Source organism: Aulonocara stuartgranti (assembly GCF_965226115.1).
Source record: "Aulonocara stuartgranti genome assembly, chromosome: 10".
NCBI lineage: Eukaryota > Metazoa > Chordata > Actinopteri > Cichliformes > Cichlidae > Aulonocara > Aulonocara stuartgranti.
Window position 1 is genome coordinate 32,132,307 of NC_138946.1, and position 13,542 is coordinate 32,145,848.

The 13,542-nt window shown below is 40.2% G+C and overlaps 1 protein-coding gene across 4 annotated transcripts in view; it reads right to left on the reverse strand.

Annotated features, from left to right (window-relative positions):
- Window positions 1-16: 16 nt before the first annotated feature.
- gdpd5a (glycerophosphodiester phosphodiesterase domain containing 5a) overlaps window positions 17-13,542 on the reverse strand; it is a 34,344-nt gene continuing 20,818 nt past the window's right edge. Inside the window, exons 4-17 of one of the 4 annotated variants that reach the window (XM_082550200.1) lie at window positions 13,375-13,468; window positions 13,236-13,295; window positions 13,046-13,144; window positions 12,115-12,208; window positions 11,690-11,835; window positions 8,299-8,381; window positions 7,919-8,069; window positions 7,407-7,637; window positions 6,963-7,108; window positions 5,866-6,013; window positions 5,431-5,513; window positions 4,009-4,023; window positions 2,481-2,593; window positions 17-1,756 (exon numbers count right to left, since the gene is read on the reverse strand). In XM_082550200.1, the coding sequence (XP_082406326.1) occupies window positions 1,665-1,756; window positions 2,481-2,593; window positions 4,009-4,023; window positions 5,431-5,513; window positions 5,866-6,013; window positions 6,963-7,108; window positions 7,407-7,637; window positions 7,919-8,069; window positions 8,299-8,381; window positions 11,690-11,835; window positions 12,115-12,208; window positions 13,046-13,144; window positions 13,236-13,295; window positions 13,375-13,468 (1,555 nt within the window). In that variant the 3' untranslated portion in view covers window positions 17-1,664. The remainder of the gene's footprint in view (window positions 1,757-2,480; window positions 2,594-4,008; window positions 4,024-5,430; window positions 5,514-5,865; window positions 6,014-6,962; window positions 7,109-7,406; window positions 7,638-7,918; window positions 8,070-8,298; window positions 8,382-11,689; window positions 11,836-12,114; window positions 12,209-13,045; window positions 13,145-13,235; window positions 13,296-13,374; window positions 13,469-13,542) is intronic. The other 3 variants (XM_082550201.1, XM_082550202.1, XM_082550203.1) reach the window with 3 other exon arrangements.

Here is a 13,542-nt window from a genome sequence, read left to right on the forward strand (position 1 = left end):
GAATCCACAAAACAGATCATTTTTCAAGAATTTCTCACTTTTATTGAACAGTCAACTCACCTGTAGCTAAATCTGTAGTTGTCACTTCAACATTTTGCCCTATTATAAAACTAAGATGAAAATATTCTAACAAAAAGGCAGCCATGTGAAAGTTATAATACTTGATACGTCTAGAAAAAAAACCAATCATGGCGTAACAGAAGAGGCAGAGGCAGATTGGATTAGCAAGGAAACAGGTTTCCACATGTGCCTTATTCTGTCTGTCACACAAGGATAAAATATACAATTTCAAATAAGTCCGAGTCCTCTCAGAGGGGGAATTACAATAGAAACATGTAAAGACCACTCTCCAGTCTGTGTCCTCTTATAAAACCAGAGTAAGGTAAGTGTCGTGGAACAATCCAGCTGTACAGCTTTATAAGTATGAGTGAGACTAATCAGGGATTTTTTTTTCAAATCTTTTCTTTTTTTTAAAAACCAATTTTGACATAACTGGCTAAAATTAAACAAATAAATAAAATAAGAATTCCTTTCTAACTCTGGTACCATAATGTTTTGAGAGCTTTTGCCCATTAATTAACCCCACAGGCACATATCAGCCAATGATAAACTCGTGTTCTATTTTAACTTTTGTAAACAGATTTTAAATACCGTATTTTCTGCACAATAAGGCGCACTTAAAATCCTTTAATTTTCACAAAAATCCACAGTGATCTGGTGCACCTTATGTATGAATTCTGGTTGTGCTTACTAACCCTCGAACTGATTTTATGTGCTGCACAGCGCTCAAAAATCTGTCAAAAAATGTTTTAGTACGACTTTGCTAAGCTACGAAGCCGCACCGCTTGATGGATTGTTGGAACATTACGGCTACCGTAGTCAGGAGCCTCGCGGAGTAATCTGGGTCCTAAACTCCGTCCATTTCAGGTCTCAAAGTCAAATGATCACTGAGAGTTAAAAACTGTCTAAATTCTTTCATCTTTAATAAAATGATCAGCGTTGCTGCTTTACCAGGTGTAACAATTAAGTTTAACATCCAGGCAGTTAGCTTGCTAGCTTCCACCTAAACATGATACAGCATGTTCTGACTGAGAGATTTCTGAAAATTAAACGTACAGCTCTGCTATCACTTCCAACATAAATGAAGACAGAAAACTAAACAGCAGTGACGTTTGTAGGGTTACTGAAGTTGGGCTAGCTTGTTTAACGAATCAATGGTACGGAAGTGGAGGAAGCAAGAAGAATGAGTAAAGTTTGACTTATCTGACTTTTGTTTCGCTTAATGCGCCTTATAATCCGGTGCGCCGTATGGTCCGAAAAATACGGTAATTTAAGCCAAACAAATATCTTCTTAGAACATAAATGTTAATGGCTAACCATATCAGAAGAATTTGGCTGAAACTGGTAATAGTACATAGAACAACTGAGAAAACCCCCAAATACATGATATTAAAACACTCCCAAGTTTGTCATCATGGAGAAATCACTACCCAGTGGACAATTATGATGGAAGATTAAGAAAAGTAAGCAACAGGCCATAAATGGAAAACTTTTAATTGTCAGGACTTAAACGTGATATGTGCTCAGCAGATCAGTACCCTGATGAAAGAAGACGTGTCAGATCTCTGACGTCAAACTCAAGTTTGCAGCTGTGGCTGTTCTGGTCAGCGACTGAGGCCTCCATGAGAATATCTGACGTAGCCATTCTCGGGATACAGAGAAAGTTCCTCTGTACTGCTGAGCCCATTGTTAAGCTCTGGAAATAACAACAACAAACAGGATTCATACACACTGCAAAGTCACCTTCAGTCAGGCCACAGCATGAACACGCATTGGCAAAGCGTGTTAGCTGGATTTGTACTTAATAGGTGTACTAGGGGTGGCAAACTCCAGGCCTCAAAGGCCACTGTCCTGCAGGTTTTAGATCTCACCCTGGGTCAACACACCTGAATCAAATGAGTAGTTCATTACCAGGCCTCTGGAGAACTTCAAGACTTGTTGAGGAGGTCATTTAGCCATTTAAATCAGCTGTGTTGGATCAAAGACACATCTAAAACCTGCAGGACACCGGCTCTTGAGGCCTGGAGTTCCTCACCCCTGGTCTAGAATTAAGTTTAGGTCATCACATATCCAAAGACTTTTGGTCAATATGGGCCAAATTAATACCAACAACAGTATCCACAAACAAAAAGTGTTTTTTTTTTAATCCACCAGGTTCAAAGGCTACGATACAAAAACTCTGAAGTTCATTCTTGGGCTTCTATGAAAATTAAACGAACAGCTTACAAAAACATAGCCCACTTAAACCCAGACAAACAGAGTTACAGCTCATTCTTTTGCTGTTGCTCTTGCCTTGCTATTGAAGGTGTGTTTTCGCATTATAAACAAATCTCTACAGGCTATAATAAAAACAGTGTGTGCCTCCCACAGGAGCTGACTCGATAAGTTGTGATGATGTGCGACTGCTATCTAAGCTTCACCTGAGAATATGAGCTTCTCCTTCATGATGTTGACGTCACGACTGGACCTTCGTGCTACAGCGCTCAGCATGATGTGTTCTGGGTTATAGTTTTGCATCCCGCTCATCCTCCACCTGTTACAGCACACACACAGATAGATTCTTACATCGCATGAAAGGCAGCAACTGCAGCTGTTATCAAGACCAGAGATGGGCAGTAACGCGTTACTGTAATCCGATTACTTTTTTCAAGTAACGAGTAAAGTACGGGATTACTATTGTAGAAACGGTAATTAGATTACCGAAAGAGTGAGTGTAAACACAAAAAAAATATTTTATTTTATGTGCTGGAATGTGCAGAAAATAAGTTAAAAGGTTAAAACTAATAAAACAAGTTTTAAAAAGAGACTTTTCCATTTGATTACATTTTCTATGATGGATTACGCAGAAAAAGTAGAATTGGGCTGAAAGATCTATCGCTTTATTACCTATTCAGGTTGTAAATCGTGTTAGTAACTAAGTAATTAATTACTTTTGAAAATAAGGAATCAGTAAAGTAACGGGATTACTTTTTTGGGGAAGTAATCAGTAATTAGTTACTGATTACTTTTTTCAAGTAACTTGACCAACACTGATCAAGACATCCTTTAATTCAGTAATATTTTTACACATAATATATACACTTAGAATAATTACTGAAGCCCTGCTGAATTTGTAAGTTCGCTCAGTTACAAAGAAATGCACTTGTGTTGGTCTGTGCTCGATCATCCAGGTAAAGAAATCCCACTCTCATCCGAATGTCTTCTTCAGTCAGTCACTCGCACGAGTGATAAGCGTTTCTCTCACTGAAAGCTCCACATCCAGATGAACAGAATCAACTTTTAAAGAAATGAACAGTTTCTAATTTTTATGGCAGTTTTTTTTTTAATTGAGAGAGACAGAATATCAAACAACAATCAAGAAAAAAAAAACACATAAAAGTCATAAATTGACCTGCATGTCACTTAAGTATTTTATCCCCAAGCAAAACAACACTTAGTATTTGGCTGAGAAACCCTTGTTGGCAAGCAAAAGCAGTAAGTTTATTGTAGTTGGAGACTGAAGCCACCCCATGACCGTAATGCGCTTCTTCTTTAGTCACTTGCCTTGGACTTGTTTTTGATGCTGGAAAGACTCATCATCATGACCCATCTTAGTGTTGTGGCTGAGGGAAGGACGTGTGCACACATGTGCACACAGCCAGTCAGTGCGAGCCAAAGCTCCAGATGCGTTGTAGGATGTTTCACTCAGTGATATGTAAATCCATTTATAACTTTCTGTTTTTGATTGCTATTCTCTCTCTCTCCGTTAAAATGAAACTACTACAAAATTAAAGACTGTATTTCTTTGCAAGTGAGCAAATGTACAAATCTAGCAGGGGATCAGTGTAAAAGGCAAGGCAGTGCAGTGAAAGATAGGAAGGGGACCAGCTTTGGGGTGTTGGGCGCAAAAAGCACAAGGAGGACAGACAAGGAGGCAGAAACAAAGGCCAAGGCAGACATAGCAGTTACCTGATCATATGATAGCTGACAGATGCCAGAAGGCAGCAGAGGAAGGTTGCATGCAGATCAGGTAGAGCACAGGACAAAGAAAGAATGTCAGAGGAGAAAGAGAGGACAGTAAGACAGGGAGAGGTTGTAGAAAGGAGAAGAAACATGGAAATACCCAGAGGACAAGGAGAAAAAAGAAAGAAAAGAAAGAGTAGAATGAACAGTCAGTGTCGAAGCAGCAGACCAGACAAAGCCACAGCTCAACTCAAACTCAACCCGGCTGATGTTAACACGGTGAATGCATTCACAACACCGACAAACATTTAGACGCACCGAATCGTTCAGAGGTTTGAATTTTACATTTCAAAACTGCAAAGTAAATGAAGTGATTATTATGAACAACTATACTCCCACACACAACACTGATCTAATGATGTCACATATCCAGTTTACCCAAATGTATGTTTTCTCAGGGCCCTCTACTAATGCCTCTTTAGTTTCATTTCAAACTCTGCACTGCAAATAAAATTGTATTAATCTCCATTTTGGGGGCAGAAAAACCAAAAAAAGCTGTATAATTTTTAACAACCATGAGTCATTTTAGATAGTGACCTTAAAATAAAATAATACTATTATTAAAATAATTCAGTACAGCGGTCCCTCATTTATCGCGGGAGTTACATCCTAAAAATAACCTGCTATAGGTGAAATCCGCGAAGTAGTCAACTTTATTTTTTACAATTATTATAGATGCTTTAAGGCTGGAAAACCTCTCACTACACACTTTATACACTTTTCTCTTTTGTTTAAACTCTCAAAGTTCAAACCTTGTAGAAACATAAGTCCAGTATTATAGAATGAAACCAAAGGCAGGAGCCTCTGACGGTGCAAAACGTTTCATCGGCGTCGTTGTGTTTGATGGGAGAAAACGTACAACATACAGTACAGCACAGAGTCACACTGCTAGCGATTGCAGATGTATGTAAATTTGACAAGCTGACATTCTGTACTGTACAGGAGACACGGCACGAGATTGATTGACAATGGTCTACAGCCAATCAGGATGCAGAACACAATGCGCTGTAAGAAAAAAAAAAAACATGGAAAATTGCACAAAAAAAATATCCGTGAAACAGCAAGGCCACGAAAGGTGAACCGTGTTATAGCGAGGGACCGCTGTATTGGGAATTCTGTACTCCTTTCCCACCCAGTTGTTTCAATCATTCATTTATAGGACTGACAGAATAGCAGTAATATTTCTTGTCCCGTAAATCATCTGCTGTCATCACCCAGACATCTATGTCTTTGTAAAGAACCATTCTTAGGCTGGTATCTCATGTATTATGGAGCATGCATGAGTCACTTGGATGGTATTCATTAAATTATTATTGCGTTATACTGTGTTTAAAGTCCCTGTTCATTACATGTATGTGTTGTACTTACTTCTGAAAAAAGAAAACCCCTATGACTATGGCGACGGACACTAGATCTGAAGTCATCCAGATGAAGTTGTAAGCGCTCTGGCTCTGCAAGACAGGAGAAGAAGAGTAGTTTCTGCTCATTGCCATCAGAGGTCCCCATAAACACTGATGTCTTCTAGAGCAGTGAGTAAGGCTGCAGTTTTCTTCAGATCTGTGCCCTTGTCTTAGATTTTCTCAGACTTTTTTGCCAGGGTCCTTTTGTTCTATAATGTCACAGTGCACCTAAAGCCCACTGCTGGGCTCATATTTCTCTGCGCCTTAGCCCTCAAGTCTTGCTGGGCCATCGTCAGTCTCTGTCCGCTCTCCTGCTGTCCTTTCATCTCGATGTGTGACCTTGTTTGCTTGTGCACTGTGCGTGTGTGTGTTGCATCTATTGAAAGAACGGAGAGCTGTTTACCATGAGCCAGATGGGATAAGGCACCTTTCGGAGGACATGGGGGGCATCAGAAGACACAGAAGGCACCCCACTACACCACAGAATAGAGTAGAGCCAGGGCTCATTCACCGGGTAGACAGTCACACTCACATTATTGGCCAGGTACTCCCTGGGGGAAAGAAAAATACAAGTCAGCACTGAAAAGAGAGAAAGAGAGGTCCACTTCATTTCACCTCTTTACTCCCTTGTCAACATTCACCTCTTATCATTCTGCAGCCACTGGAAAATATTGTGTGCATCGTGAAGCTGACTTTGTTTCATCTAAAGCTGCAACAGAGGTCCCAGAGGAGGGTAGAGCTTGTGTTCAAGGACCATAACAGTGTAATTCTGCAATTAGAAGTGTGCTGGGCTTACTTGGGTATTGTAGCTCATTGACCAGACTTTCCTGTTTTTATAAAACAAGTTTTTGCTAATTCAAAGAAAACTGTCTTTTTTTTCTTAGGTGCTGTGTAGAATCCATCCTCCAAGTTTAACATTGTAGAGCAAATGTAATGCGAAGTAACCAGTGTCTTGGTAGTTGGCAGTTTAACTCTCCTGTTTAATGTGTAGAAGACACAGCACCCAGTAGACTGCAACACTGCTACAGCTGTCAATGAACGGGGCACTAACTCTACCACTTTTTAATGATGACATGAGAGTCTCTGAGGACTGACTCACCTTTGGAGCCAGCTTAACGTTAACCACTAGAGGAAGTTCAGATTTTAGCACTTTTAGGTCATTCTTGGTGTAATTCTTCAGCCCTGGAGCCCTGAGCTTGGTACTGATAAATGTCACTTGAAGCAGCTAACCTGGAGCAGAAATAGTGAGCTTTTTAAATCCAAAACCAGTCAGAAGATATTCCCTTTAGTGTTAACTATATTTAACTGTTTCAGGGATTAGTTCCCCTTTTAAATACACTTTTATCAAGCTACAGAACAAGTTAAGCAAACAATTAGGTTTGTAAATTGTTGTTGTGTTTTTTATTTTGCTTAAAATAACACAAAACGCCTCCTTTGACATGTCTTTAGAGTTCTTCTGAGCCTTTTTTCCTTTGCTTAGTAGCAGCTGCTTGCTCTTACTGTAGCTCTTTGTGGCTAGCCTTGCTGTAGTGGAGGGTCAGACTTGTAATTCCTCTCTGCCTTATCGCTTCCACTGACAGCTTCTCACTTGTGGTCTGGTGAAGCCCTCGCACCCTCCCCCTGTCTGTGTCGGGGGTCCACGTCACCTGGGACAAACACATATCACATGGAAAGACTCAGATCAGATAAAATGTAGTTTTAATTGCTTTGCGAGAAGGTGCTTATTATAATATCATAAGCTGTCATACACTGGTATACAGTATTTAAGGAAAACAATTAAAATATTTGTCACACTTGCTAAGGACGAAAGATTTGTCACAACAATTCACAGAATCAATTCCTCATTGGAATATTTATAATATTTAATATTTAGTGTGTTTAAAGGGGGAACACTACTACAGGCAACAGCTAAATTCATTTAAGGATTATTGTGGAGGGACCTACAGTCCTCACCCTCTTCAGGGGAATCCCCGCTTTCTGCACAGCCCGCAGCGTGTCCATGAACCAGCTGCGGTAGCGTGGGTGCTCTGGTGGAGGTTTGTGAATGTTGAGCAGCGCGGAGCTGTTGGCCTTGGCTGCCAGACGAAGCATTTCCACCAGACTGCAAACCGTCTGGTTGCCTATTCTGCTCCGCTCCTTCGCTGTCAGTGATGCTGCTGTCCAGTAGGGGTCACTCTACAAGCAGAGGAAAGAAACAAGAGCGAGGTAGACACTGAGGTGGAGCATATTTGTTTATCTTTCCACATTATATGCAGCTTATTGTAGCAGTTTGAAATTGGCATTAAATTATGTTTGATAAAATGTTCTAGAAAATTTTTAAAGCGTCTGCAGATTTTAGATCTTAATCCTTTAAATTCTAAAAGGAAAATGAGACACACAGTTTTGCTATTTGAGGGCAAAATTTATTTTAGAGCTGATGGACTTGAGGTGGCTTTAGATGAAGTGGATTTTAGTACCTCCAAAAACCACTGGCCTGCATTGAGAGAGCGTATCTCTGTCCAGTTGAAAAAGGAGGCATCTTCATACTGTCTGGCTGGAAACACCTTAGTGACATCTGTGGTCCGCCTCAGAGTGTGGTCTCGCATGAGGAAGGGAACCCCATCGACACTGGAAGAAGTAAAGCACTTTAAAATTTATAGGAAAACTAAACATAACATAGTTTAAATGAAAAAGCAGCAGCGAAATGTGTTAATAATCACCAAACACTGAAGGGCAACAGATCTGAATCACACATTTCTCTCGTAATTTCCCATTAACTGTAATTATTTCTACCACACAACCTGCGCTTCAGCTACATGCATTAAATGCAAACAAAAGTGAATGTGTGATTTATAACCTTATGGTGACATCAGCCTCCAAGGAGCTGGCACCATGCTGCAGGGCTCTGTTAAAGGACACCACGGTGTTCTCTGGAGCCAGCTAGAGCAAAGAGATCACAGAAAGACTACTGTCAGTCACTTGATGTCAGTCACTGTCAGTCACAAAACACACACCAAGAGGAAATAATAGAATTATAAGAACATTATGTTCGACTTGTGCAAAAGGCTTCCTTCCCTTCAAATTAAAAAAAAACAAACAAAAAAAACAAATTTCCCACGTGTGGGACTAATAAAGGTTATCTTATCTTATCTTAAATCTAGTCATCAAACATTCTTTATGAGCCAAGCAGCTCATTATTTTCACAATCCTATGTTTAAATGTTAATATCACAACTTTCTCACATTCTTCTCATATGTAGAGATAATACTTTTTCTTCACAGGATAAAAACCACAAAGTGCTTCACAATAATATAAAACATAAACATAAAACAGCACAAATCTAATTAAAAGCTAGTCTAAATAAATAAGTCTTAAGATGATGCTTAAAAGAATAAATACAATCCAGGCAACGTAAAGATGGAGGGAGAGAATTCCACAACCTGGGGGCCACTGCTCTAAAAGATCTGTTACCTCTGGTTTTAAAACATGTTCGGGGGACGACCAACAGCCTTTGATTAGATGATCTTAGGCTGCGAGAGGGAGCGTGAGGTTCTAAAACATCAGAAATATAGACAGGAGCGTCACGATTCAAAGCTTTAAAGGTCTGTGTTAAGTGAAAATGAATTCTAAAATGTACTGGAAGCCAGTGTAATGAGCGTAACACTGGTGTAATGTGCTCTCTTTTTCGTGTCTTTATTAAAAGCCTTGCAGGAGCATTCTGGACTGACTGGCAAAGAAAAAGACTGTTACAATAATCTAAACGAGAAGAAATAAAAGCATGAATAATCATTTCTAACTCAGATTTAGACAAAAAAGTTTCCAGTTTGGAGATATTTCTAAGCTGAAAAAGGCAGTTCCTAATTAACTGTTGAGAGTATTGCTCTAGAGACATGGCAGAATCAAAAACAACACCGAGATACCTGAGGCTCATGTGAACAGATGATCCAAGAGAACCAAGATGCTGTTTGATTATAGATATCTGGCTGTCAGGGGCAATAATTAATGTTTCTGACTTCTCAGAGTTCAACTGCAAGTAGTTGTCTCCAAGCCACTGTTTAATGGAAGCTAAACATTTTATTCAAGAAGACAGTTTATGGACTTCCATCGGCTTAAAAGAGCAGTAAAGCTGAATATCAACAGCATAGAAGTGATAAGACACATTAGGGCAGGGGTGGGCAACTCCAGGCCTCGAGGGCTGGTGTCCCTGCAGGTTTTAGATGTGTCCTTGAACCAACACAGCTGATTTAAATGGCTAAATTAGCTCCTGCAGTTCTCCAGAGGCCTGGTAACGAACTAATCATGTGATTCAGGTGTGTTGACCCAAGGTGAGATCTAAAACCTGCAGGACACCGGCCCTCGGGGCCTGGAGTTGCCCACCCCTGCATTAGGGAATTGCCTAATGGTAAGTCCTAGGGGTAACATGTACAGGAGAAAAAGGTCCCAGAACTGAACTGCTGGGTCTGCGCTTCCACAGGCTCCGCTAGTTTAGAGACTTATTCTCGTGAAGGACAAAAACAAGACAGAACATCTTCAACCGGTCTTTTACTTGCTAGTGATGGAAGACTGGTCGGAACCAGGCTCTTGGGGCTCAACGCTCCTCACCTGTCTTTAAACCAGCTTCTTCAAAGAGCAGCCCTCCTCGTAGCCTTTTATTCCCATGACAGTTACAGTTTGCACAACACAAGCACCTCCCCTCATAAAACCCCCCTATGGTTCTAAAAGATAAGGCAGTATGTGTGTGTATGTGTAAGCACCTGTATGCATGTGCAAGAACGTGTGTGTGTATGTGAGAATGTGTGTGTCATAGGTGTGACCTCCTGCTCACCAAAAGGATCATAACAACAGGAAGCTTACAACACAAGAAACAGATCTTTCATATAGGATGTGCCTAAAATGAAGCCTCTTCAGCCTCCCCCAGCTCCAGAGTAGCTGGAGAGGTGGTCAGAGACAAAGGAATGTCTTTGATCCTGCTGCTCGCACTAAGACTTTACAAATTTAAGAAACACAATGACAACATTCAACAAATTGACTCCAACATGAACCCTGTGGGACCCCCCTCAGGTCCTTAGAGTGCGACATAAACTCATTTGCAAAAACACTAAAAGATTTAAGTATGAAATACAAATAACATAACAAATTATAGCGCTCCATGAGCACAAACCGAATCATAGTTTAATAATAGTTCAAAGGCTTTTTGTAAATTTTTGACCAATAAATCATCAAGTAGACATTGAAGACCTTGGAGGATCTAAGCCAAGTTTGAATGGATTGTTACCATGACCCAACTCAAAGTTTTACCAGTATTCATTCAAAGCTTTTCAAGCTATCATGTTTACAGACAGAATGACACGCACACACACAAACGTGATGGAGATAATAACACTGAGATGTACAGTACAGTATGTGGTGTAGTTGAGCTAAACCTGAATCACACACTAATGTTTTTACTGTATTTTGTTTCTATATAAATGATGACAGGCTCAGACATACACCTTGCAAAACTGATACATTATTTAGTCTGTAAACAGTCCTGTGAATTATGAATTGTTAAGGCTGTTTCAAACAGATGTGTGCAAATGGTATGTCAGCAACATTGCCTTGGTTTTACTATGACACCTACACAACACATCATAGTTTAGTTCCATAAATTACATTACAATTGGAGTAAGGGACAGGCAGAAGAAATATAAGAGTTCTTCATTATCATATCAACGCATGCTGTTCGTTACATACGAGGGTTATGTGCAGCAGCACGATCAATGTGAGCGTCCACTTACAGAGAGAGAGATGCATTTTATATTAGTCTGTGTTGATTTATCTAAAACCTACGTGCAGTTTTGGTACACTGCACTGAGGTGAAAGCAAGGCATATCTGTGAATATCACTGTTTGTAGAGCGCGTGTGCCTCGAGAAGGAAAGCAAACACAGCTCTGAACGTCTCTGTGCATCTCTTATCTACCTGCCCAGCTGTGAAATGACAGTATGTTGCTGACGCACTCTCACACTGAGCCTGACACTATCACTTGTGTTCTGTAGCTATACACCGCATTTGTTGTACAGAGTGTACAGAAAAATTCTTGCATCTTCTTCTTTCTGTTTTTTCCTTTCTTTGTTATTACCCAAACAGCTTTGTGGAACCCAGCAAAAACCGAACACTTGGTACTCCTGGCAGCCACGCCTCTCCACAAAGAGCCGATTTGAACAATTAAGTGGATCAGGTAGTAAAGTCTGGCAAAGCCCCAACTTACCATAGGAGCTCCTCTTCGGCCAATGACGCTTGGTCGCGGTTTGAGGCTATGACGGTCCATGATGCAGGGGCAGGTGAATGTGAGCGGTGCCAAACAGAGAGCAAGGAGGACTATAATGTAGATAAACAACACCATCACCTGGATATCTAAGAGAGTGCAAAAAGGGTTGTTAGTGTCATAATGCAACTTTAGCTCATTCCATCTACTCCTAATAACAAACAGTAGTTAGCTTTGTGTGCTTTGATGGGTGGTAAGAGTGCAGGCAGCTGCTTGAATAAGGAAAAACAATCCACTAAAGCAGGGTAAATTAGACAATGACATACGTGTACAGACAAATAATACTGAATGCAACTTTACGTTTCAAATAGGAACATCAAAAGCAATCCCCAACATGATATTTACTTGAAACACAAGGCAGCACTTACTGGATTTCTCTCTGCGGACAACATATCCAGCTACCAGCCAGCTGATAGCTGTCACTGTTACCAGGGCGCCAAGATGCAGGAAAGGTGCTGTGTACTGATAACAAAGCGTAAATGTGAAATGCTGGCCTTAAAAGATGGTTAGTCATTACACAGCATCAGAGCAAAGCTTTGCCACATTGTTATGATAAATACACACACAGTATAATGATTGAACAGGAGAATATATCAAATGTTACGTTCCATAGAACAAATAACTTTGCATTGTAAGGTGAAGGCCCTACAATAACAGAGAGAAAACACCAACAATCAAATGAACACTTACGAGCAAACACTTGGCAACAGTGGGAAGGAAAAACTCCCTTTTAACAGGAAAGAAACCTCCGACAGAACCAGGCTCAGGGGGACTAACTAAATAACAAATAGTAGGGGAGGAGTTGATATGGATTCTAAACACTTGGACAGGACATCTGTAACACACTTGACATCATATCAATGCCTCAAAGTCACCGATCAGAGAACAATTGAGAAGATGTTTATGAAACCTACATGTTTATATTTTTGTAATGAAAGTTATCTGATCCAGAAAACTGCATAGAATTAATTGAGCATATTTGCATATTTGGCCATATTTGACCCACCTCACCCTAACACCACTTGCCTGTAGACCTGGCAGAGCTTGAAACATGAATCCAGTGCAGAGATTTTTTATTTGGAAATTCTTTTTTTTGCAATAATGTTTTTGAAAATGCAGACCTCACCATCCCAGTATAAATTCCAAATAATATATGCTGAAGCAGTTCAACTCAGTTTATTCTTTATTTACAATTGAATTATTTTCATGGAGCATTAAATATATAATTTTAGCCAATTGGATCGGAAAAGTAGAGAATATAATCAACTTTTAGTACAGTGTTGTTAACTGTAGACGAACCTGCAGTGACGCAAGCAGAATGTCCCACTCGTCTCCCCATAAGTCATCGACAAAAATGACACCAGAGATAGTGGTGAGCAGTGTAGCCAGCACCCCCATCTGTGGAGAACAGACACCTCGATGAACCTGACTTTGCTTTGAAAGCATCAGAGGAGCAAATCAATGGCAGGATTGTTTTTTCACACCGTACCTTGTGAACCCAATAGAGATTCAGCTGCTGGCCCAAAGATATGTGGAAAAGTGCTAAGATCTGCAAAAAGAGTAAGATTCGTTAAGTTGTATGTCTTAACTGATCAATGAACAAGTCTGCTAACATTTGCGAGTTTTACCAATAAGAATGTGACGTAGCTGAATCCCACGGTGGTGGAAGCGAGGATGGGCATTGTCTCATCTCTCCATTCTCCAGAACGGTTGTACACCAGCCTGGAATGAGCAGAACGAATGTTGGTGGTATGACTAATTCAGTTTTGTCAAATAGAGTAATTTGCCTTAATTGC